Source organism: Dermacentor albipictus, chromosome 7 (genome assembly GCF_038994185.2).
Source record: "Dermacentor albipictus isolate Rhodes 1998 colony chromosome 7, USDA_Dalb.pri_finalv2, whole genome shotgun sequence".
Taxonomy (NCBI): Eukaryota; Metazoa; Arthropoda; class Arachnida; order Ixodida; family Ixodidae; genus Dermacentor; species Dermacentor albipictus.
Genome location: NC_091827.1, coordinates 98,087,538 through 98,109,826, shown reverse-complemented (window position 1 = coordinate 98,109,826; position 22,289 = coordinate 98,087,538). Strand labels below are relative to the sequence as shown.

At 44.9% G+C, this 22,289-nt stretch overlaps 1 protein-coding gene and 1 long non-coding RNA gene across 2 annotated transcripts; both read right to left on the bottom strand.

Annotated features, from left to right (window-relative positions):
- Positions 1-2,783: 2,783 nt before the first annotated feature.
- LOC139047876 (uncharacterized) lies at positions 2,784-17,001 on the bottom strand. Its single transcript, XM_070522028.1, has 3 exons — positions 15,191-17,001; positions 3,969-4,068; positions 2,784-2,806 (listed from the first exon to the last, which is right to left on the bottom strand). The coding sequence occupies exons 1-3, from the start codon at positions 16,154-16,156 to the stop codon at positions 2,784-2,786; spliced, it is 1,089 nt and encodes a 362-aa protein (XP_070378129.1). The 5' UTR covers positions 16,157-17,001.
- Positions 17,002-17,893: 892 nt separating this feature from the next.
- On the bottom strand, positions 17,894-21,558 carry LOC135916841 (uncharacterized). The gene is made up of 3 exons (XR_010569084.2): positions 21,383-21,558; positions 20,318-20,444; positions 17,894-18,298 (listed from the first exon to the last, which is right to left on the bottom strand). It is a non-coding gene; the product is annotated as an uncharacterized lncRNA (long non-coding RNA).
- Positions 21,559-22,289: the final 731 nt, after the last annotated feature.

Sequence of the window (22,289 nt, the reverse complement as noted above, 5' to 3'; positions counted from 1 at the left end):
CAGGGGCAAGTGCATACAGCGCCGGGCGTGTATTTGCGGCAAGCACGTGCACAGTTCCATTTGCGAGCTGCTGGTCTAGAAAGCAGTCGACTTGTCAATGTCACCACGAGAGAAACCGCCGGAGCTGGCCGCGGCAGTCACCGCTCTAGACGAGGGCATTAAATCAGCGCCATTTATGAAGTTCGTGGTCCTGCTGAAGCCCGTGTAGCGGCTTTTGGAACATGGCTCTCAGCATCCCGAATGTTGGAATGAAGTTTGATTTGATTTGATCCTCGCCAGGAAGTCGCGTTCGCGCTGTACACTACATGCAACGCCTTGTGAGGAGAGTCGGCACTCCTTTCAATTTTACTCTGTGGCCACGACTATTTTACGCCCACGAGAACTAAAGAAATAGGAAATGGAAATCGTAACCGCGATGATGACTTCCCATCGGCGAATTCAAAGAGGTTAAAGAAAGACTGCTGGAGTGGAAATGGTGCCCCGAAGGTGGAACCACGCAGGAAGGGCACAATAAAAGTATAAACAACGATAAAAATGAGGAAATAGCGCTTTTCGTACACTTCTGACGAGTTAATCAATCTTCTTGGTTAGTCTTGGCTTGTTTGACCAGACACATACTTATTTACGTTTTACTCTGTATTACGGGTTTTAGTCTGAAATACGAATATCCTGGCGCATTGTATTGGGAAAAGAAAGCGTCATCAATACTCAGAAGAAAATGACATGCTCGTTGGGAACAACCAGCTTTTATTTTCTAATTACCCTAGCATTACATTAACAGAGTAACATCACCTAATCTTCAAGCGGAGATCAACTGACAACCGGCAGGAGAAGTATGGACAAGCATTCGCTTCACCTTGCCTGGTAAGAAGCTACAGGAGTTTCCACTCCAGTAGTTTTTCTTGAAGCTCCTTGGACGATTCAGACATAACAATCGTTGCGAGCTCTAGTTGTGGGCCCTGCGGCTCAATTTTAGGGAGGAGGGAACAAAAAACGCTCGTTTGCAGAGGTTAGGGAGCTGGTGGAGAGTGATTCCCCACCTATCACTATACTACGCTTTCGCAGAACTGTTGCAGTTAATTTATTAACGTGTCAAAGCACATTGAAGTAAGCGACATGCACTCGGAGCCTTTGTTTCACGCAGCTGCACTCATAAAATGCGTAAAAAGTTCTACGGCAATTACGACACTCCTAATGCAAAATTTGAGCGCAGCTCTGCACGTGTTTTCATTTCGCAATATATTAATTGGCTGGCGTCGACAGTCCGTTTCCTGCTGCACGTTGCAAACAGAGCGAAGCGCGGCGCGACTGGCTCGTTAATCTCGATATTGCTATAGCTAGCGCGTGGGTGACGCGTGGACGCGATTCACAGCATCCACCGCCGACAGGCCTCCCAGACGACGCCGCACTCATCGAGACATTCAACAAGAGCGGACCGTCCCATAGAGACCAGCGGCCGAATTGACTGTAGCGCACCAAGCGGAAGAGAATACCTCCGTCCGATTTTGGTTGTGGGTACGCGCGCGTTCTGAACGCCAGCTGGTGCGCGCTACGCCGGCTGCGACACTCGGCACTTTTTTATTCTTCTGATGCTCAATCGCCTGCGATCTTAGCGCGCAGTCGTTTCTTTATTTAAAATGATTCAGAATGATCTTTACAAGGCTCTGTCCAATCTGCGTCACGTGAAATTTCATAAAGTAGATGCAAAACGCCTTGTACATGAGGAAATGTTTATTTGGCTCAATATAAATGCTCCTTCGGGGCTTTTTGTGAGATCATCCAACGTTGTGGCACCAGGCAAGCAGCAGTAGTTACCGTACTAAGCTCCACAGGACAGCATCAGCTTTGGAAATAAAAGGCATGTGTTACTTTAGCATTTAGTGCATATGAGAATAGTACGTGTAGAGGGGAAACGTGCGAAAGTGGTGAATGGGCGACATTACAAATAAAGGCGACTCGCATTTACATACACGGTGTCGAAATTAACGCACTCATTCCAACCCCTACTATAATTTATGAATAAAACATCCCATTTCCAAGCATTCCGATATTCCCAGGCATTATTTCCTGCACTTTACAAGCACAAATTCACGGGCCACTGGGCGTTTCAAAACCAGCTTGGCCTAAGCCGACACGTGAGAGCGCTACATACACAGAGGTAGCCACAACACAGGCTCTCAGCAAGACCATGCTAGTCGCTTGCAGAATGCCTTCTAGTCGCGCTAAAGAGAAGTGCGTGAATTCAAAGCCATTTTCAGTCGTTCAGAAGACAGAATATTCGAATTCGTGGTTTTTCAGCTCCTCGGCTTTATCTGTTGTTCGTTCTGCCGCTGCAAGCGACACACTACATTGCTATCCCTTTTGGCCATCGCTCGCCGCGTCTTCGACAAGCGCGAGTACCGAAACAACATATATGTTGTTCGCTCCGAGGTCCGCTAGCTTTTCTTCTGCTTAACTTGCTCGAGGCTCAGCGATCGTGCGTCAACATTATCTCCGAAAGTTAGGAAATTAATCGCCATAATTTTGGGAGGTCAGAGAATGCGCCACGAACTCGTCCCAGTAAGATTCAGTACACGCGAAACTAAGTGTATCACACTTTCAGCTGCTTTTCACTAACAGTGCCGCAACTCACCGCGCGGCCTCTGCGCATAAAACTTACCCCCCAAAATTGCGAAATCAGTTACGATAGTGTTATGGGTCAGGGAAAAGGCAAAAAAATGTCACGGTGAAATTCCGTACAGGCGAAAATGCGTCACATGACTGAGGTGCTTTTGCTAACTGCGTCACAAAGGCGGGTGTGGCGAGCCTGCGCAAAACCGCCGAAATAAGTTATAATTGCGTTTTAGGCTCAAAGGGAGCATCGCAAAGATATCCCAGTACGACTCATTTACCCAAATTAACTATGGCAGGACAGCCGAGCTGCTCTTCCTTAACTGAGTCGGAAGTTTTTGTTCCGTGCCGTAAAGGTTGAAATTGCTTGGAATGCGTCTCAGACTAAAACAAATTTATCACCTTGCCGTAGTCTAATAGTACAGTGGTGCCATGCTGAAGTGCAGGAAGAACGCAAGAATACGCTGGGAGCCCAACAAACAGGCAAAAACAAAAGAAACCGGTCGCCGAACAGGCGGATTTCAGATGCGCAAGCGGGCTCGCTGGCTTCGGTGGCGAGCGAGGCCACCGACACACGGGTCAGTCGCGCCTGGCGCGCCGTTAGCTTGTTGCTAGGTGCCGCAAGGAAGCTCAGTCGCAAAGTATACGTTTATTTATACGCTATTCCTTTTAGTTTTAGGGGGAAAGAATAAAAAATAAATAAAACGTGGTCTGTAAGTCCATTTCACATTTTTTCTTGCGTACTCGCGTCAAATAAACGACGGGATTGACAGAAGCCGAGCCGTGTTTCCTGTTGCAAGTTTCGCCCAGTGCCCCTATTAAACACAATGTGAACTAGAAACTACGAGAAATGTTGTACACTATTCTTGCTCCATAGACTGTACGATTTCTTGTCGCCTGAACGATTAGTCGCCGAATGAACGATTTGTCGTACTCCACGTCTGTATGAGATTGCGTTCTTGCCAATGAACGACATTCTCATACATCATGGACAAGTTTGCAAGATCTGAGTGCATACAAGATGAACGACCTTGCACGACCTGCAAGCGCATGAACCCTAAAAAATATTGGCACTTCCTTTACATGTTTATATAAGGATTCAAATAGAATTCTTGTAAGTGGTACTACATGCATGATCACTTGTGCTGAACTTACTGCAGTGTTGTCTTGCTGTAGTGCTTTTTTTCACAATTCTACGCTAAAAAGTTTTTGAGGTTATAATGTGAAATGAAGTAAAGGCTTGTACTTGTAAATAAAAAAGTATATTTTACGCAGATTCTTTTGCACAGCCGATTCAGAAGAGTATTCATTAAAACGATGTCCTCTGAATTTAAGCAACAGCATGTCATACATCTCACAAGTGTTTTTCATTCCACCTTCATATTGTACTATGATACATGCAGACTGCTGACAGATGACCATTCGAATGTGTTCCTTGAGTGAGAGCTTGCTGGGCGCCTGAAAAAGTAAAGAAAAGCCAGCAATTTATTTTCCCCTATGCAATACACAGGTAAGAGTGCTCTAGTGTTCAGAACATATATGATATTGAACGAAATTTAGTAAAAATACGTGGTTTTCTGCAATGCTTATGACTTCTAAAGGAACATGCATTACTGTGGTAGAATAAGCTGTCGCATTAGCAGACCACTGGAACAAGTTATCACCGTAAAAAAGAAAAACACTGTTTGATCAACAATAATTACAAGTATTGAAGCAACAGAAGTAACCAGCCTAAAATATAATTTCAAAACCAGCACAAACAGGTAGAGCATAATAATCTGAAAGAGCGTAGGTTTGGACATGTTGGTGTTCCATAAATTTTAGGTTTTTAGAGCACTAGCAGGGACGAGAGACAGAGGTACGACGCGGACACAGCGCTGTGTCCGCGTCGTACCTCTATTTCTCCTCTCTTTTCGAGCGATAAAAACCTAAAACTTCCGGAATACAAAATTACTGTGAAAGTACCCTCTGTTAGCATAAAAAAACGTGGTGGCGCATTGCTTTTACTTTGCACTGCTAAGCCAAATGGCGCAGAAATAAATCACGGCCACGATGCCCGCATTTGGATGCTGGCAAAATACAAGAACATAAGGAGCATCGGGTGCACATTAAAGAACCACGAGTATTAATTATTAATCAGGAGTCCCCCACTAAAGCATCCGTCATAATCGTACTGTGGGTTTGGCAGATAAAACTCCAGAATTTCATTTGCGTAGGGTAAATAATATGTGCATAAGGACAAACGCTTATGCGGAACCATATGACAGGAGCTACATTTCACGAAATTTCATGCTTCCTAAAATAAGAAATTGACAGCCTACTTGAGCAAATATCTATTTATGCGAGCAATATTGCCGTTAGTTTTATGTGGCCCATTCTGCCTTGCTTTCCTTTTAAGTAAATTATATGTGCAGTGCAGGTGGTCACTACACCCGAAAAAATGTGGCACCACTCATTTAAGTGCATGGTATTGTTTGAAGCAGCAGCCCAAGTTTACCTTACGATTCCTAAACTATGGAAATGTTTTTCACACTTCTTTACATCACGGACTCCTGGGCGGGATCACTTGCCACACCGGGCCTTTCTTCATCTGTTGTCCACAACATGATGCCGATGAAGACATTAACGAGAATTTGCAATCGTTAAGCATCCTGTTTCATAATGACCAATTTATGGTCACTGACCCAAGTCAAGCCTACAGAGCTCCTGTTCTGTCAGGTTAAGTTCATCGTCTTGTCTCAGAATAAGCTTTTTATCCGCACGTTTCATGGTGCAGGTCACTCTTATCAGGGTTAGGTGAAATTCCACAGTGTTAATTCCTTTGTGCAGAATGGCAGCTGCAGGTTTAGTGGGCTTGTAGAAAGACAGCGTTAAGTGGACTTTGTGGTCTCAATGGACTTTTTTGGTTTTAATACATCAAGTTTTGTACATAAAGGTGGTCCTTTAGTGCCGCCGTGTAGATAACATTTCGCTGTTGTTATGCCATGCCACATGCAACACGTGGCTACCACGAGGCGACGGGAGCGGCCATGCTACGTGCACCCCGTGCCTATCATCGAGGCGACGGGAGCTCCTGCTTCTCCACGACAAATCAAGAATTCGACACGGGAGATGACTTCAAGGAGCGCGCAGCCATTTCCGTGACGAATCAAGAATTCTACATGGGCGATGTGATCATCCTGTCCCGCCTGGTTCCTGCCGACGAGGGTCGCCAAAGGGACTAACATGGAGAACCGGTCCATTGTGACAAGAGAGTCACAATGACCTGACTTGGTCAAATGGAATTCTCTTCAACACTTGGCGACAATTATCACCTTATTCCGCACCATCGGGTATCAGCTGAACGAGTCCTACAGCCAATTGGTTTGTCTTTAAACCTGGTCACAATGTCAGCGTCGTCTTTCAATTTTAGGTTGGTGTTTTCTTGTCATTTCTAGCCCTTTCACGTTTGCCAAGATGCCCACATTTTATTCATAAGCATTATTTGGCAAGTACCCAGAAAAATATGTCATACAATATGTGTAATACCTTGTATCTGCGAGAAATGCGTAATTTTTGAAGTTAAGACATTTAAATGGTATAATAGTGTGAATATAGATGATTAGTATTATTATAAGCGATAAGGAACAATTGAAAAAAGAACACTTGGTCAGCGAGAATACCTATAAGATTAGAGTCATGCATATCCTTAAGGATACACTTAAAGTAAGGTAAGGTAAACTAGATAAACAATAAGAAAATGATTAGATAAACAATGACGGCAAAAGTGAGAGAAAGTACGCTGACGCGAAATACGGAATAACTTGGCAGAACGAGGGTTGTTCCTTTTATGAATTGCATTAGCACTTCTTTAATTTCTGCTATAAACTACGCATTTTAAAAATTCGCCATCATAGGACCCTTAGCATATCTCTCTTTTTGTTCCTGTTTAAACATGTTGGCACATTCTGTTGTTAAAGGAATACTGGGAAAACATGTGTACAAGCTTTGCAAAGTGCTTGCTAGCGGTAGAATACGTATTTCACTGTAACGACTGCAATCGGACGACACCATTCAAAGATTTACGCATGTTCTCTAAAACATGACCACTGTCCTAGTAAAAATCAAACTTGCGCCGGCCTGGCGTTTTGCAATGGTAAAATAAACGGCAAAGTCGTGCGTCTAGAAACAAAGGGATATATATATATATATATATATATATATATATATATATATGTGTGTGTGTGTGTGTGTGTGTGTGTGTGTGTGTGTGTGTGTGTGTGTGTGTTTGTGCGGTATCATCGAGTGATGCTCAAGATACGGGCCGCTGCGAGAACGACGAAGAAGTTGGTTGGTAACCTTTGCGTGAGCGAGTGTCGGCCTGGCTGTCTGGCTCCAGTGTAAACAGCCTGTAAATAGCCTCTTTCGTCGGTGTCCTTCCAAAGTAACACTCTGGTGGAGATTAGCGATCCCCGTCCTCACCACGGAACTCCGAAGTGGTCGGCACATGGAGCTTGTGACCATGCCTCTCGGTGACAAACCCGCCTCATCAACGGCTTCGGCTTGTCCGACTGCTCCCATCGTCACGGTGGTCCCAGATAGCGACCCTGGTGTGTTCTCTGGCCTGGAGAGACCGGACATTGACGAATGGAACGAGCTCTATGAGCCCGGCAGTGCTAATACCAGGTGGGAGTCAACGATTATGCTCGCCAAAGTCATCTTTTCTCCTGGCGGCACCCTACGGGTGTGTCACCAAACGCATGACAACGAGATAACCAGTTGCGGCAGTTTCAAAGAAAATCTACGGGAACTGTTCGGCGGCCCCATTGGGCGCAATTTTGCCGCGTAAAAGGCTCTTGCGTCTCGTGTTCAGTCATATATAGAGCCGTACGTTTCATACATCCTCGACGTATTCGCTCTATGCCGCAAAGCTGACGAGAATATGTCCGAAACAGATAAAGTGCCACATGTGGTAAAAGGCATCGCCGACGACGCGTTCAATTTGGTTGTTTTCGGCAATGTCTCGACCATCGACACCATCATAAAAGAATGCCGTCACCTTGAACAAGCTAAGAACTGCCGTATCACACACCACATCACGCGGCTACCCAACACTGCGGCTACGTCGACATGTGAGGGTCTAGCAACTCAGACCAGCACCTGTGAACGACGTCACCCGTATTGTTCGCCGCGAACTCGAGGCCACCTCTTCTCTAGCTTTCTCCGCGACGCCTCCCGATCTGCCAGCATCCACCATTGCGATAATTCAGGTCATCGTCAGACAAGAATTTGAGAACGTAGAATTTGAGAATGTGAGAACGTCTCCAGCCAGTGTTCCTCAGTTCTCTGGCAGTCCTTTCTCTGGCAGTCCCTGGCAGTCCTTTTTTGCCACATCTCGCCGCAACCTGTCTGAATGGTGTACCCCTGATGACAGACTGATCTCAGTCCACTGCTGTCGCATTGGCCATGTCGTCCGTCACTGCCGCCGCATCCGATGGCCACCACCTCCTCTGACATACGCCGCCGCTTATTCTCGCCACTTTGGACCTTCTGTTCCCCATACCAACCACCATGAGCCCACTGCCGCTGATGTTCCGGCTCCGAGACTTCGCTACAGCCGCTCACCCTCACCTCAACGAAATCAGTCTCGTTTGCCCCAACCCCGTCGCTTCTCTTCGCCGCCTATCACCTCCCGGATCCAGCAGGAAAACTTGACACTGAAGCTTCTGGAGGTGAAGCTGCGTTGTCGATCCTGCCCTCAAATCATCTGCTCACGTTACCTACAAAGCAAAACCTTCTTGACGTGGACCTTGACGGTTATCCTGTCGCGGCACTCACCGACACAGAAGCACATCTTTCTGTTATGAGTGCTGCCTTCCGACGACGACTGACCAAGCTCCTCACCCCAGCGCCGGCACACGTCGCCCACGTTGCGGATGGCGGTACTGTGCCTAGCATCGGCATGTGTACGGCACCTGTCAGCATCCCCGGCCGCCACACTCCTGTCTTCTTCACTGCAATAGCTCATTGCCCCCACAACCTCATTCTCGGCCTTGATTTTCTTCCCTTGCTTTCTGCTCTTATTGACTGCTCTTCCAGTACCATTTGCCTTGAGTTGCCAATTATCTGAGAAGCTTCTGACGCACCCCACTGTCGCTTACTTCCCACGGGCTTTCTTCGCCTGCCGCCAAAGTCAATAGCCTATATTGAACTGTTGTCTTCCCCGCCAGTTCCTGATGGCGAGTACCTCATCCCTCCTCTGCCAGACATTCCACTACAGTATGACGTTGCCGTGCTTCACAGTATACTTACTATTACTGCGAACCGCACCCGCATGCCTGTCTTTAACTTTGGATTCCCAAAGCAAATTCTACCGCAAGGTATCTGCCTTTCCACCGTTGATTGTCTTGGCGACCCTCACGTGGCAGCGTTATCGACCGATGGTTTTCGCGAGCTTAGCAGGACCCTCGCGCCAACGTCGTGCGCCGATCCCAACGTAAAGAAAATGGTTGCGACGGACCTGTTCTCTGGGCTTTGCCAAGTACTTATGTACCAGCGAGATATTTTCGGCGGTCGTTGCGCAGCACCAGTGCGCGTGCTGCTGTTGTCGCGGGAGAGAGGGCAAGTTGAATCGGGCGGCGGGGAACACAATAGAGAAGGGGCCCAGAAGGAAGACAGAAGAGTGGCAATATGTGGAAAGTGGAAAGAAACACCGTGTCACAGCAAACATATACAAGACCCGACCCGCTCCGCCAACTCTGTGGTGCAGCTACGGTGCGAAAAGAGATATAGCTCCAAAAACAATATATCCGTGGGATTCGCAAAGCAAGTGTGCCCCTGGGCTTAGGCTTAGGGAGCCGACTGAAAGAGCCTCCTTGTGGTCCAGTTTTTGAACGTTTAACCGACAACTTACATCACGTCAGCACGTGCGGATTGCAAGAAGGGGCAATATGTCACTCCGAATGGCCACATGAGTGGCAGGGCGGAGGAAACTGAATTTATTGGTTTTCCGGTCGCCCCCTTGAGGCGCATGCGGAGGGAGGAGCAAGCAGTGGCCAGCGTGTCAATTTTAGAGTACAGAGCGCTTCCCATGCACTCTCACGGCATATCCCGGAGGCACGTCATCCGCCCTGGACTCTCATTAATTCCTTTACGTACGTTACAACTTTATGGAGGAAAAAAAAAATCTCCCTGCTCTCGTGCACGGGTGTGTTGGAAACCAGAATGCAAGAGCACAACGCGTGAGCGTTGAGCTCTTGCATTTATATATATATATATATATATATATATATATATATATATATACTCGCGTAGTAGTGACGGCGTGAGTAGTGACTTTTTCTTGGGCGAACTTGTGCCCACAAAAGCAACTTACACTCAATGCTCAGCAAGAGCGGCCACCAGGGTACGGCGATCGTCGCAATCTGATCAGCGGGTCAAGCGTGTCAGGTTATGTACATGAGCCATCGAACGTACAAGAATAATCGCTGGAGACCGCGTGTCATAGAGTAACGTGGTAAACGTAAAGAGTGGCCACTCCCAAAGGCACCTGCGGCCGACTTTGCCTCTCAGCGCATCTGGCGGAATCAGCGAAAGGCACCACACACTAAACATTTTAACACCCTTAAGGGTGTAAATCAGTTTGTCGCCAGACGAACACCCTAAGGGTGCTGTTGTCTACACCCTACAGTTGGGGTGCCACTATAGCACCCTAAAGGAAGGGTGTCCAGCAAAATAAATTTAGGGTGTAAGGGTGCTCGTCCAAATTAACACCCATCTGTGTGGGTGTTGGAAGGGTGTACACCCTTTTATTTCTAGCGTGTATGGAAGGCAGATTCGGCAGTACACGCCTTCAATTACTACTATGTACAGCGATCCTCGCGCAACTATTGCGTGTGCCAGAAGGTTCAAGTTCGGCTACCAAACGCACTGTCGAACAGCCGGCCTTGAAGCTTCGATGGGCATACACAACACCTATACGTGTGGATCACATTACATATTAGTAATTCATGGTGCATATTGGAAAACCTGTCTTCGCTGCACAAATACAACCTAGCAAACTTGACACTTTTGAGCATGTATATCAACACCAAGGATATCACGATTTCCATATCCAAATAACATGCATCACAGACTGGTAAGATATATGCTGCATTTTCAAGAAAACGCAAATATATTTATTGCATGCTGCAATACAGAGTACAACATATACATAAATCACATGAAATATAAACATGCACAATCACCAAACACATCGGTAAGTGCAAGAACATGTACATTCCCCACAAAGGTACCTAAAATTTTATGTATTGATCAAATCTGTTATTAGAGAAGAAACTATGTATAGCGGCACTGAAAGAGCCTGGGTTGATTCGCAGTGTTTTGGGCCACATAAAGGAATAAATTTTTAGTATTAGGCTCCAGTGAACGAAAATTCAAGTTTTGATGCGTTAAAAAAAGGCATATTGCAAAGGTGAATTAGGGAAGCAATTGAAATGCAGAGGAAACGCACAAGAAAGGCACGTGTTATTTTGTACACTAATGTAATTGCAAAGCATTATGAAAAGTTTGGAAAGTCGATGTAAAGCCTCACTGGCCAACATTTTTCACACTGAAACAATACTTTCCAAGCATAGACATGCTTTAAGTGAGGTTTATGCCAGAAGCCTTATTGCTAATTTTCTATTTCCAACAAGATTACTTGAGCACAACAAATACGTAGAATTTTTTAGTGCCTACATAGTTTATTTATTTATTTATTTATTTCACGTACTTTCAAGGCCCGAAGGCGTTACAGAAAGGAGTGGAGTCAAAACAAGAAGTACTGCAGTAAAAAATAAAAAATACAAACAAGTATTAACAAAAAATTTACAAAAGATATTAACAAAAGGCATTCTGAACGGCGGTTTTGAAGTTAGTAGGGTCGGTGATGAGTGCGATTGAGGCGGGAAGGCGATTCCAGTCCGTGCTTGTCCTGGGGATGAATGAGTCACTGTACCGGTTAGTACGGCACAATGGCACCCCGATTTTAAGGCTGTGGTCAGTGCGGGCAGAAATATATGACGGAGGGGTAAGAAGGGTCTCTTTTAAAAGGGGGTTCAAGTGAAAAACTTTGTGAAAAAGGGAGAGACGGGAATATTTGCGGCGTGACGAACGATCAGGTAAGTTAAGAGTTCGTTTCATTGAAGAAATACTTGCATAGCGAGAATAATTAGATAATATAAAGCGTGCACTGCGGTTTTGAATACTTTCAAGAGAAGAAACTAATGACGACTGAGTCGGATCCCAAATGGCTGAAGCATATTCCAATTTGGAGCGAACTAAAGTTTTATAAAGGGTTAGCTTCAGGGAAGAAGGGGCAGAGCTAAAATTACGGCGTAAGTAACCAAGCATGCTATTAGCGTTTTTAGTAACATAGTCAATATGCGAGTGCCAAGAAAGGTTATTTGATATGTGAAGGCCGAGATACTTGTAAGAGCTAACTGACGTCACAGGTGCACCATTAATAAAGTAGGTGTGCGTGGCAGTGTTACGAGATATACGCATGGCCTTGCATTTATTTGAATTTAGTTGCATGCACCAATTAGAACACCACTCAATTACGCGGTTAAGGTCGTCCTGCAGCTCTTGGGAATCTGAAGGATTAGTAATTTTACGGTAGAGAACACAGTCATCCGCGAAAAGCTTTATGGAAGAGGAAAGAACGCAGTTCGGAAGATCGTTAATATAGATTAGAAAGAGAAGTGGACCCAGGACTGACCCTTGAGGAACACCTGCTGGTACGTTAGAAAACCGAGAATTACAGTTATTAGCGTTTACAAACTGCGTCCTGTTAGAAAGAAAGTTTTTTATCCACTCGAGTACATTTGCGTCCAAGTTAAGTTGAGACAGCTTAAGCAGAAGTAAATCATGGGTCACAGAGTCAAAGGCCTTCGCAAAATCAAGAAATACGCAGTCAATGTCGGTACCTAGATCAGAAATTGCAAAGAGATCATTAGTAAATGTTAAGAGCTGTGTTTCACAGGAAAAGAACTTACGGAAACCATGTTGACAGGGGTTGAAAAAGGAGTTTGATTCTAAAAACTCAGCCAAATGTGAATATATTATATGCTCAAGAATTTTACATGAAATGCTAGTTAGTGAGATAGGCCTGTAATTGCTGGGTAAGTGTGTGTTACCCGATTTATGAACTGGAATCACCTTTCCCGCGCACCAGTCGTTTGGAAGAACAGACTGCTGTAATGACTGAGTGAAAATGTGTGACAAGATAACAGCAGAAAATACATCAGTACACTTCAAAATTTTTGAGTTCAGGCAGTCTGGGCCGGCAGAGGAGGACGTTTTTTGATTGTTTATTAGGCAGCTAACACCAACCCAGTCAATAGAGATTGGATCCATGGACGAAAAACCAGAATTGGATAAAACCGGTAATCCACTAGGCATTGTGGTAACATGTGAAGAGAACACATCATTAAATACATTACAGCATTCTTCAGGAGCAACAGGTTGATCGTTTGGGTATGTTAATTGGATTATTTTGCTTGGAGTACCGTTAACTATGGTCCAGAATTTACGAGGATTAGTTTGCAAGATGGACGGAAGGGTAACAGAATAAAAATGCTGTTTCGCACTAGCGGCGGCTGTGTTGTAGTCATTTTCAGTGAGGTAGTAAGCGGACCAAGCAACGTCACTGCATGAAGCTTTTGCGCGACGAAACAACCGCTTTTTTTTTTGTTACGTAGCCGCTTCAGAAAGGGGTTGAACCAAGGGGACCGTGGCTTGCAAGAGACTGTTCTTTGCGGTACAAAACGTTCGATTAATGACAACAATTTATTTTTGAAAATGCACCAGTTTTCTTGAACACAGCGCTGATCGCAATTAGCGATGTAAGAAGCTGCGAAATTTTCCATTTCAGTGGTAATGGAAGCCAAGTCGGCTTTGCTGTAATCGCGGATCACCTTCGTAGTTTTCTTTACAGGAGCCCGTGTATTGATATGAAAAGTGAGTGCAAGGTGATCACTTACGCCTTTTATGTAAAGAATTGGGGAAACTGTGTCAGGGTTCGTAGTGAGAATCAGATCTAGTATGTTAGATGAGGAGGCAGACACGCGCGTTGGTTTCAGTACAAGCTGGGTGAAGTGGAAATCCAAACAAGTGTTTATAAACTGGGTACTCTGACTGGGACGTTGCCGTGTCGTTACGCCAAATGATATCGGGAAAGTTGAAGTCACCAAGAAGAAAAAGGGGAGCGTTAGGGTATCTGACAATTAATTTGTTCAATGCGTCGTGAAGGTCATCGCAAAATGACGTCGAAGCAGTAGGAGGGCGATAGCATGTGCAAAAAATAACATCTCTGTTGTCGAGTACAACGCGCACGCAAACAAGTTCAAGTGGCGTTTCTATGGAAACTGAGCTCGATGTGAGCGTTTCAGTAACCGCAATCAAGACACCTCCACCTGATCGCACACCGCGATCGCAGCGATAACATGAACAGTTTTTCACAATCAAAAATTTCGCTATTTTTTATCCGAGCCGAGAGCCATGTTTCAGTGAGACATACTATGTCAGCAGCGCATGAATCAATCAGCGAGGACACCGCAGCACGTTTATTTAGTAGACTTCGCACGTTAGTGACAAAAACAGATAAGGTGTTATTAGATTGCGCATGTGCTAGCTATGTCGAACCATTTCCTTCGATAGCTTGACGCGACCGATCAGAAGAGCGTGCTGCACGTGGCATGCTGACTTCGCATACATTGTCAGTGGTAGAACAGTAAACGTAGCACTTGTTCAAAAATAACTTATTTAGCCGTATTGAGTATGTCTGTCCTGATGCCTTAGCAAAATCAAGCAGCTTTTTCCTAGACTGGCGCGTTGCTCGGCAGAAATCTTCGCCCACAGATACCCCGGTGGATTTGAAATTAGATTTTAGTGCCAGAATTTTATCCTTTAGTTTTGAGCAAGAAAATTTCATTATAATCGGGCGAGTCTTATTAGCAGTATACGAGCCAAGTCGGTGGGCTCTACAAACCATATTCTCGGGGACCTCAAACTTAAGATGACGAGACAAAAATTCACACACCAATTTTTCAGACTGTGCCCATGTTTCTGAGGGAGAGTCAGAAATACCATAAAATATTAAGTTATCCCGGCGGGAGCGATCTTCCAGATCATCGAGACGTGTCAGGAGGGAGGCATTTTCAGTTTTAACGGCGTGAGCTACAACTGCAGGTATGTCAGCTGACGACGGGTTAAGCTCAAGTGAATCAACAAGCGATTCAACTGTCGTTAATCTAGTGGTTAAATCGGAAACTTGATTAGTTAATTGAGCTTGCTTTTCCTTTAATTCGGCGAGACCACTCATTACCTCTGTGTGTCGTGAATCTATTTTTGCTGAAAGGGCAGAAATGGCTGCAAGAAGTTCTTTGTACTGCGCGTCAGTTGCGGGTCCCGGATTAAGTTCAACGTCGCCAGATAGGATCAGTAGCCTTGCAACAAACGCACATTCACACAGTGAGGCAAAAAATACACTTGGGCACGGGAAAAGCAGCAGACAGACGTTACTTGTACGTTTAGAGTAAAGAGACGGAGCTTCACAGACCTGCATGAAGAAGCAAAAAGGGTTTAGCGGCGACTGCATGGTTGCCGCTATCCCGTGCCCACTGAAAGTGGCCGGACGAAGGCAGCTGCTTAAGTAGAGCCAGAAGGGAGATGTCGCTCCTGGCGGCTGTGAATCCGTGTGCAAAGGTATGAAGATGGCGCCCTGGATTACTTGCTGGCACCAAAGATCTTGACTTGCGTCAGATAGCAGGACTGGCAATGGTGTCGGTGAGTCATTATAGATGAGCACTGGTGAAACCGCACATGCGCAGGTCGAGGGATACAGCCATACTCCAAGGAGCACGATGAACTGCATGAAGAAGCAAAAAGGGTTTAGCGGCGACTGCATGGTTGCCGCTATCCCGTGCCCACTGAAAGTGGCCGGACGAAGGCAGCTGCTTAAGTAGAGCCAGAAGGGAGATGTCGCTCCTGGCGGCTGTGAATCCGTGTGCAAAGGTATGAAGATGGCGCCCTGGATTACTTGCTGGCACCAAAGATCTTGACTTGCGTCAGATAGCAGGACTGGCAATGGTGTCGGTGAGTCATTATAGATGAGCACTGGTGAAACCGCACATGCGCAGGTCGAGGGATACAGCCATACTCCAAGGAGCACGATGAACTGCATGAAGAAGCAAAAAGGGTTTAGCGGCGACTGCATGGTTGCCGCTATCCCGTGCCCACTGAAAGTGGCCGGACGAAGGCAGCTGCTTAAGTAGAGCCAGAAGGGAGATGTCACTCCTGGCGGCTGTGAATCCGTGTGCAAAGGTATGAAGATGGCGCCCTGGATTACTTGCTGGCACCAAAGATCTTGACTTGCGTCAGATAGCAGGACTGGCAATGGTGTCGGTGAGTCATTATAGATGAGCACTGGTGAAACCGCACATGCGCAGGTCGAGGGATACAGCCATACTCCAAGGAGCACGATGAACTGCATGAAGAAGCAAAAAGGGTTTAGCGGCGACTGCATGGTTGCCGCTATCCCGTGCCCACTGACTGTCCTTTTTTGTGAAACGAGAGTTCTCTGGGCTAAAGGTGCTGTGTAGCGGTTTTTCTAACTACAATACCAGTTTCTATAAATTTTTGTTTTGTAACTCTAAGGCACTGGTACATATACAATATGTAGTTTGAAAATAGGTTCTTTTCTTACTATAAATCAAAAGAGTGCATATTCCACATCTACTAGTGCCTGGGTGCAAAGTGCAGTAGGAGGCCTGATAAAAACAAACCACTGTTGATTAAACGATTTTGCTGAGCACAAAATGTGGACAGTGTTTTAAAATACATAGTAAATTTCTAAATTATTTGCACTTAGATGCAGTAATTCAAGATTAAGGCATGCTATAGAATGTGAGCATGCACATTAGCAAATATGGTTTAATAAATTAGCCATACTCTGGTTACTAAAAGAACACAGGCATAGGCAGTCATGAAAAAGTTGAAGGTAAATATCACACTGTTAACATTTGCCAGCAAATGGTCGTATCAAACATTATAATTATACTGAACAAGGGTAGTTTCTTGGGATAGTTTGCAATTAATGAGATAAAATTACGTACAGCTTGAATGACAAGAACTGCAAGAGATGACAGACTGCGCTGACTTCCAACAATATTTAATTATGTTGCCACATCATGTGTATTTGTACAAAAGCGGGCATGCGCAGAATATGAGTCACAAGGGGTGTCTAACAGCAAGTGAGTGTACTAAGAACATCGCCATTTGAAAAAAATAAACATTAGGATTTCTATCTGTTGAGATACAAGACTTCACTAGGAGTCAGCACGATAGAGGGGTCACTAACGCACGCACTAACCAGTTTTCTAGTGAAATCTGCTTCTATAGTTTCCCGGATAACCTGTGTCTCGCTAAAGCTTCCGTACCTTCAAAGAGGGGCACGCAGCCGCAGTCCCAGCAATGGATGCCGAAGTGGCCTTGAATAGTGTTATGGACGTTGTTATCGTGCTCTCCTAAATGATTGTTTAGGCGCCTGCCTGTCTGTTCAACAAAGTCAAATGAGATATTGTAAAGCTTTGCCTCCTTAACAGCCTCAATAAATCTTGCTCACACGAGATGCAACAATGGTTGCTGCACAGGCTGATTGCCTTTCTTGGGTTGGCTACCCTTTGGCCTTAATTTCAGGCATAGCGGAACAGCTTCTGAAGTGCACAAAACATGATGAGCGCGCTCGGTCAAGGAACCAGCTGGTTGAAAGACACAGGTTTGCAGTGCTACCGTATCTTCATGATGTCTCCCATAGGCTAAAAAAGATTAGGGAACCTACAGAAATCGCAGTCCTTTTCTCAACCCCGGAAAAGCTGCCAAGGCTCTGTAAGTGTGTAAACGCACCTGAATCACGTCAGAGTTGTTGCTCTGCCGGGCACAGAAAACGTTTTGCGATGTGTGCAACGAATGGTTTCCCAAATTCCCATTTTGAGGCAGTAAATATATTGGACAGATAGGCAGGCGCCTAAATGATCGTTTAAGAGAGCACTATAACAACGTCAATAACACTGTTCAAGGCCACTTGGGCATTCATTGCCGGGACTGCGGCTGCATGCCCCTCTTTCAGATACGGAAGTTTCAGCGAGACACAGCTCACCCGGTAAATTATTGAAGCTGATTTCACCAGAAAACTGGGTTGTGTGTGCGTTAGTGGCCCCTCTATCACGCTGACCCCTAGTGAAATTTTGTATCTAAACAGATAGAAATTGTGATTTTTTTTTTCAAGTGACCATGTTCTTTTTACAATGACTTGCTGTTAGAACACCCCTTGCGACTGGCTTTCATTTTCTGCGCATGACCCCTCTGTGTATACACACACGATGTGGCAACGCAATAAAATATTGTTGAAAGTCAGTGGAGTGTGTCTCTCGCAGTCCTTGTCCTTCACGCTGTACGTCATTTTTTATACTGAACAGCCAATATTGATTCAAAATTAGAAAAATATAGTACACATCTGAGCTGCAAAAATGCAAGTGATGCAGCAAATGGCCTTTAGCTTTCCAAAAGAAAAAGAAATGTTCACGGTTAACCACGAGGTGCAGGGACTCCATTCTCTGAGCATCTTGACCAATAAATGCAGCGCATGGCATTGCTGGAATCTTGCATCCTGCATTAGCAAAATAAGAGAATCATGAGAATTCAGCCCGTGCAATTACACACGTACTTTGCGGAAAAATGATAATTAATGTGACTGGGCAGAATGCACCGCTCAGGCAACTGGGCAAGACAAGTGAAAGGTAGGAGAAGTTTCTATTTTGCAAATTAAGGAATTGCATGTTACTGTGAATGCTAAACCACTATGTCATTGTGAACACAAGGTACATACAGCAGCAAAAACATAAATTTACAGTAGCCTTTTCACCATAGAAAATAAGAGTGAATAAAGTTTAAAGACTACCAATGACATCTCTCAACAACAGACATTTGTCCAAGAGTGTGTATGTGACCTTAATACAAAATTGACATTATGAAATCTGCAATATATCTGCATTACACTTTATAAGTACTGCAGGTGAGAAGCTTACGGGATATGGCACATTAAGAGTTAAATGCACACGGCATTAAAAAAATGACTGTTCTTACACAACATTATTACACTAGGAGACAAAGAGAACTGTTTTACAGAGTGTGCACACAAAATGAAAATGAGGGAATCCCCACTGGCATTCTCATTTGCCCTGAAATACATGCATCCAGCCCAACAATATCCAACTCTACAATGCAGTTTATTAGGCACTTTATGCATCCTAAAATTTATCGTGTATTTCTTATTTACTAATTTAGTAAGAATGGGCATTTTGGCATACTTTCCTCGAAAATTTAGCATGTGTGATCAACTATTTTTCTGAGAGCACGCCCCCTTCTTTCAATGGGTTAGCTTGGCAATGCACTGACAAGTAGTATGCCCTTATTTAAACTTATGATCGTTCCTCATGCTCCCACTTCATGCTCTAAACTGTGATGCCACTCCGATGCAGTTTATGTTAATCTGTGACTATTTACATGGTCGTTCTTTCTGTAGCCTCTCAACTAGTCTGAAATTTCTTGTCTCCTAGAACAACCTTTTTTCTTGCCCAAAACATATTGCACGGTTACCCCTCATAGGGGGTGGGGGGGGTGTACTGTATATGAGTTTTCACATATTCAATGAACCTCAGAGACACAACCATTTCTCATCCTGTGTTGCTACTACCCGCATGAGTCACAATGGTTGTAAATTGGCTACCTGCCCTCTCTCGCTTAAAAGTACATTTTGCATGTGGAAAATAACCACAAGCATCACATTTCATTGAATGAGTGCTCCTGTGCATGTTTTTTTTTCCGTCCTGTAATGGCTAAGTTCAACATGGTCAAGTTGTTTGAAAACTGTCTAGCCTCAACCAATACTTTGTGTAGTTTCAAAATTATGATACATTCATTTTTCAAAACTTGTCCCAAATTCAGCACGACACATTTTCATGATGCAAATGAGGTAAGGTTGTGCTCAGAGACTATGATAGGCCTGCTATATCCTGCAAAACTATGTGAAATGAAATATGCTTGCAATTTTCGTGAGCAGCTACTCAGTACAATTAGGCACATTACCTGCGGAAACGTTTTTTAACGCTCTCCAGAGGTCCTGGTTTCTTGTAATTTCTTCAAATCCCTTGCAGTCTAGATTGCAATCCGGTGCATTTTGATTTTGATATTGTATTCAAAATAAAAACAGCTGAAATTTTAAGGTTTTGATAATTATATGGGAATAAATTAAAGGTAGAAGGGTGTAATGCAATGAGCAAATAACAAGCTCATTGCAGAGAGTAAACAAATATTCCTTTCCTGCAATTGGTAGCAGGAAGGTCATACGAAATTAGCAGTGAATGCACAATAAAGAATATGATGCTACAATGCCCCGGCATTCTGTGAATATTCTTGCACAAAGAAAATCCTCATTATGAAAGACCATCAAGAAAATGCAAATGTATACTTTGGATCAGCAGTCATACCTGCAGTATGCACTGTACCATCGGCAATATTTACAACCACACACAACTGCACATCATATCAAGCTTAGGCGGCCAAGGAGCCTGAGTTTTAAATTATAACTTGACTTATTATATTACACTACACAACTATATCTACTTACAATGTTGTCTTCTCAACCGCTTTCAAGAAGACATTAACCATCTGTCTGAAGGCGAACGCAAGTGGCTTGCTCTTGATGGGGGCGCCAAGGCTGGGCACTGTGAAATTGCTGCTACCATCTGCATGACCTGCGAGAAACGACGCTCTAAGTACAAGATAAACAAATGCTATTAGAGCAAAAGACAAGATCATTGGCAATGAGCCTCGTTTTGGTTTGAACGAGAAAAGCCAAGAACATGGACTTTGTGCTGCTTACTGAAGAAGCAAGCCTCCTTCCAGATGTTGCAGTCATGCATTAAGATTGTCACACAGCTGCATGCTTGTAAGCTGCTGTCGCCAGTACGCCAGTATGCTTTGAAGTTTATTATTTCAAGTTAAATTGATTATTGTGTTTTCTTGCCAATTCTTGGCAAACAGACCAGCAATGAAATAGCTCACACACATACTCCCTTTTGAGGAGAGAATTCACACACACGCACGCATGCATGGGCGCACACACACACACACGCACACACATGCTTCTACAATATGAGCAGCTTCCTGTGCTTGACACACATACATTTTTTTTTATCCTGTGTCATTCCTACTGCTAAGGCATAAAAAATCCTTTGTGTTACCAACCCCAAACTCCTCAACCTACACCACCAGCTTAAACACTTTCTCGAGAGCCAGGACAAGCCTTCTAGCTTCCCCAGTGCTCCAAACTGTAGTTACGAATTTCAATAGGGCTATAGGCGACAGCTCTCGAAGGGCATGCAAATTACTCGGAGACCTAAAGCTTGTATATGATACCTCTAAAGCACAACACTTCAAATTTTCAAAATTCATTAAAGCTCCTGAAGACAATTGCTATATACGTAGAACGTCTCGAATAACCTGCCGCTAACAATTTCAGCGGTTGTCTGCATCAAAAGAAATGTGGGCTAATGGGAAATCCACGTCTTTAAAACACACTACCAGATTTCTTAATCATTTATTTATGCTCTGGATGTACCGTTCCTTTCACAATAAAAAACAAGGCTATTGATTTATCAGTGCATGGGAGGAAAAAGGACGAAGCGTATACTTGGCGCCTTCCCACTGGTCCTCCCGAGAAACGGCGCCTCATACAGCAGTTGTCCAGGGTGGCTTGAAACCAAACTCGGCTTTCAGGCGGGAACATTCGCTGCACCAAATCGGAAGAGTTTTATTGCGAGTAAAACTCTACCAGCCTCATGCAATACACACGCACGCACACAAAACGCACCCACCCGCACGCACAAGTATACGCACTCTCAAAGCGCAGACACAAAAGCGCGCACGCGCACATTGATGAACACAAACAAGCACACATACATGCATGCAGGCAGACACGCTAACACGTGCACGCACACACAGCGACCCACAGACAACACACTCACAAAACACGTACGCACTAGACACGCCGGCCCATACAAACCGGCATGTACTGAACGCGCGCGCGCGCGCGCACGCACGCACGCACGCACACACACACACACACAGCGAGCCGAGCGCACGCACGCACACACACACAAAGCGAGCTGAGCGCACACACGCACGCACGCACACACAAATCAAGCCGAGCGCGAGCACGCGCACACGCACAGACAAAGCGAGCCGAAAAAATGCTGAAGGCGTCCGGCAAGCAGCAACAGCAGCACGCGACCGCATCAGGGAGAACCAATACCGCGCCGGTTCCTTCGAAAGGTGGCTAGGCCAGTCCTTTTTCTACGCGACGCAAAAGTGGCCGACCACATTTAACTGAAGTGCGAACGACCGTATTAAAAGCAGCCGCGCTGAACGCACAAGAGAATCACATCAATGAACGTTCAAGCGCTGAGAAACAAAGCGTAACTATGCAGGCGCACCACGCCCGATGTAGATTTGACAAACATTAGTCACACGGGACGCGATCGAGGTAGTTAACTTGCCCTAGTAGGAGTGCAGCTGCTCTTGCTCTTACATTAGCGAAT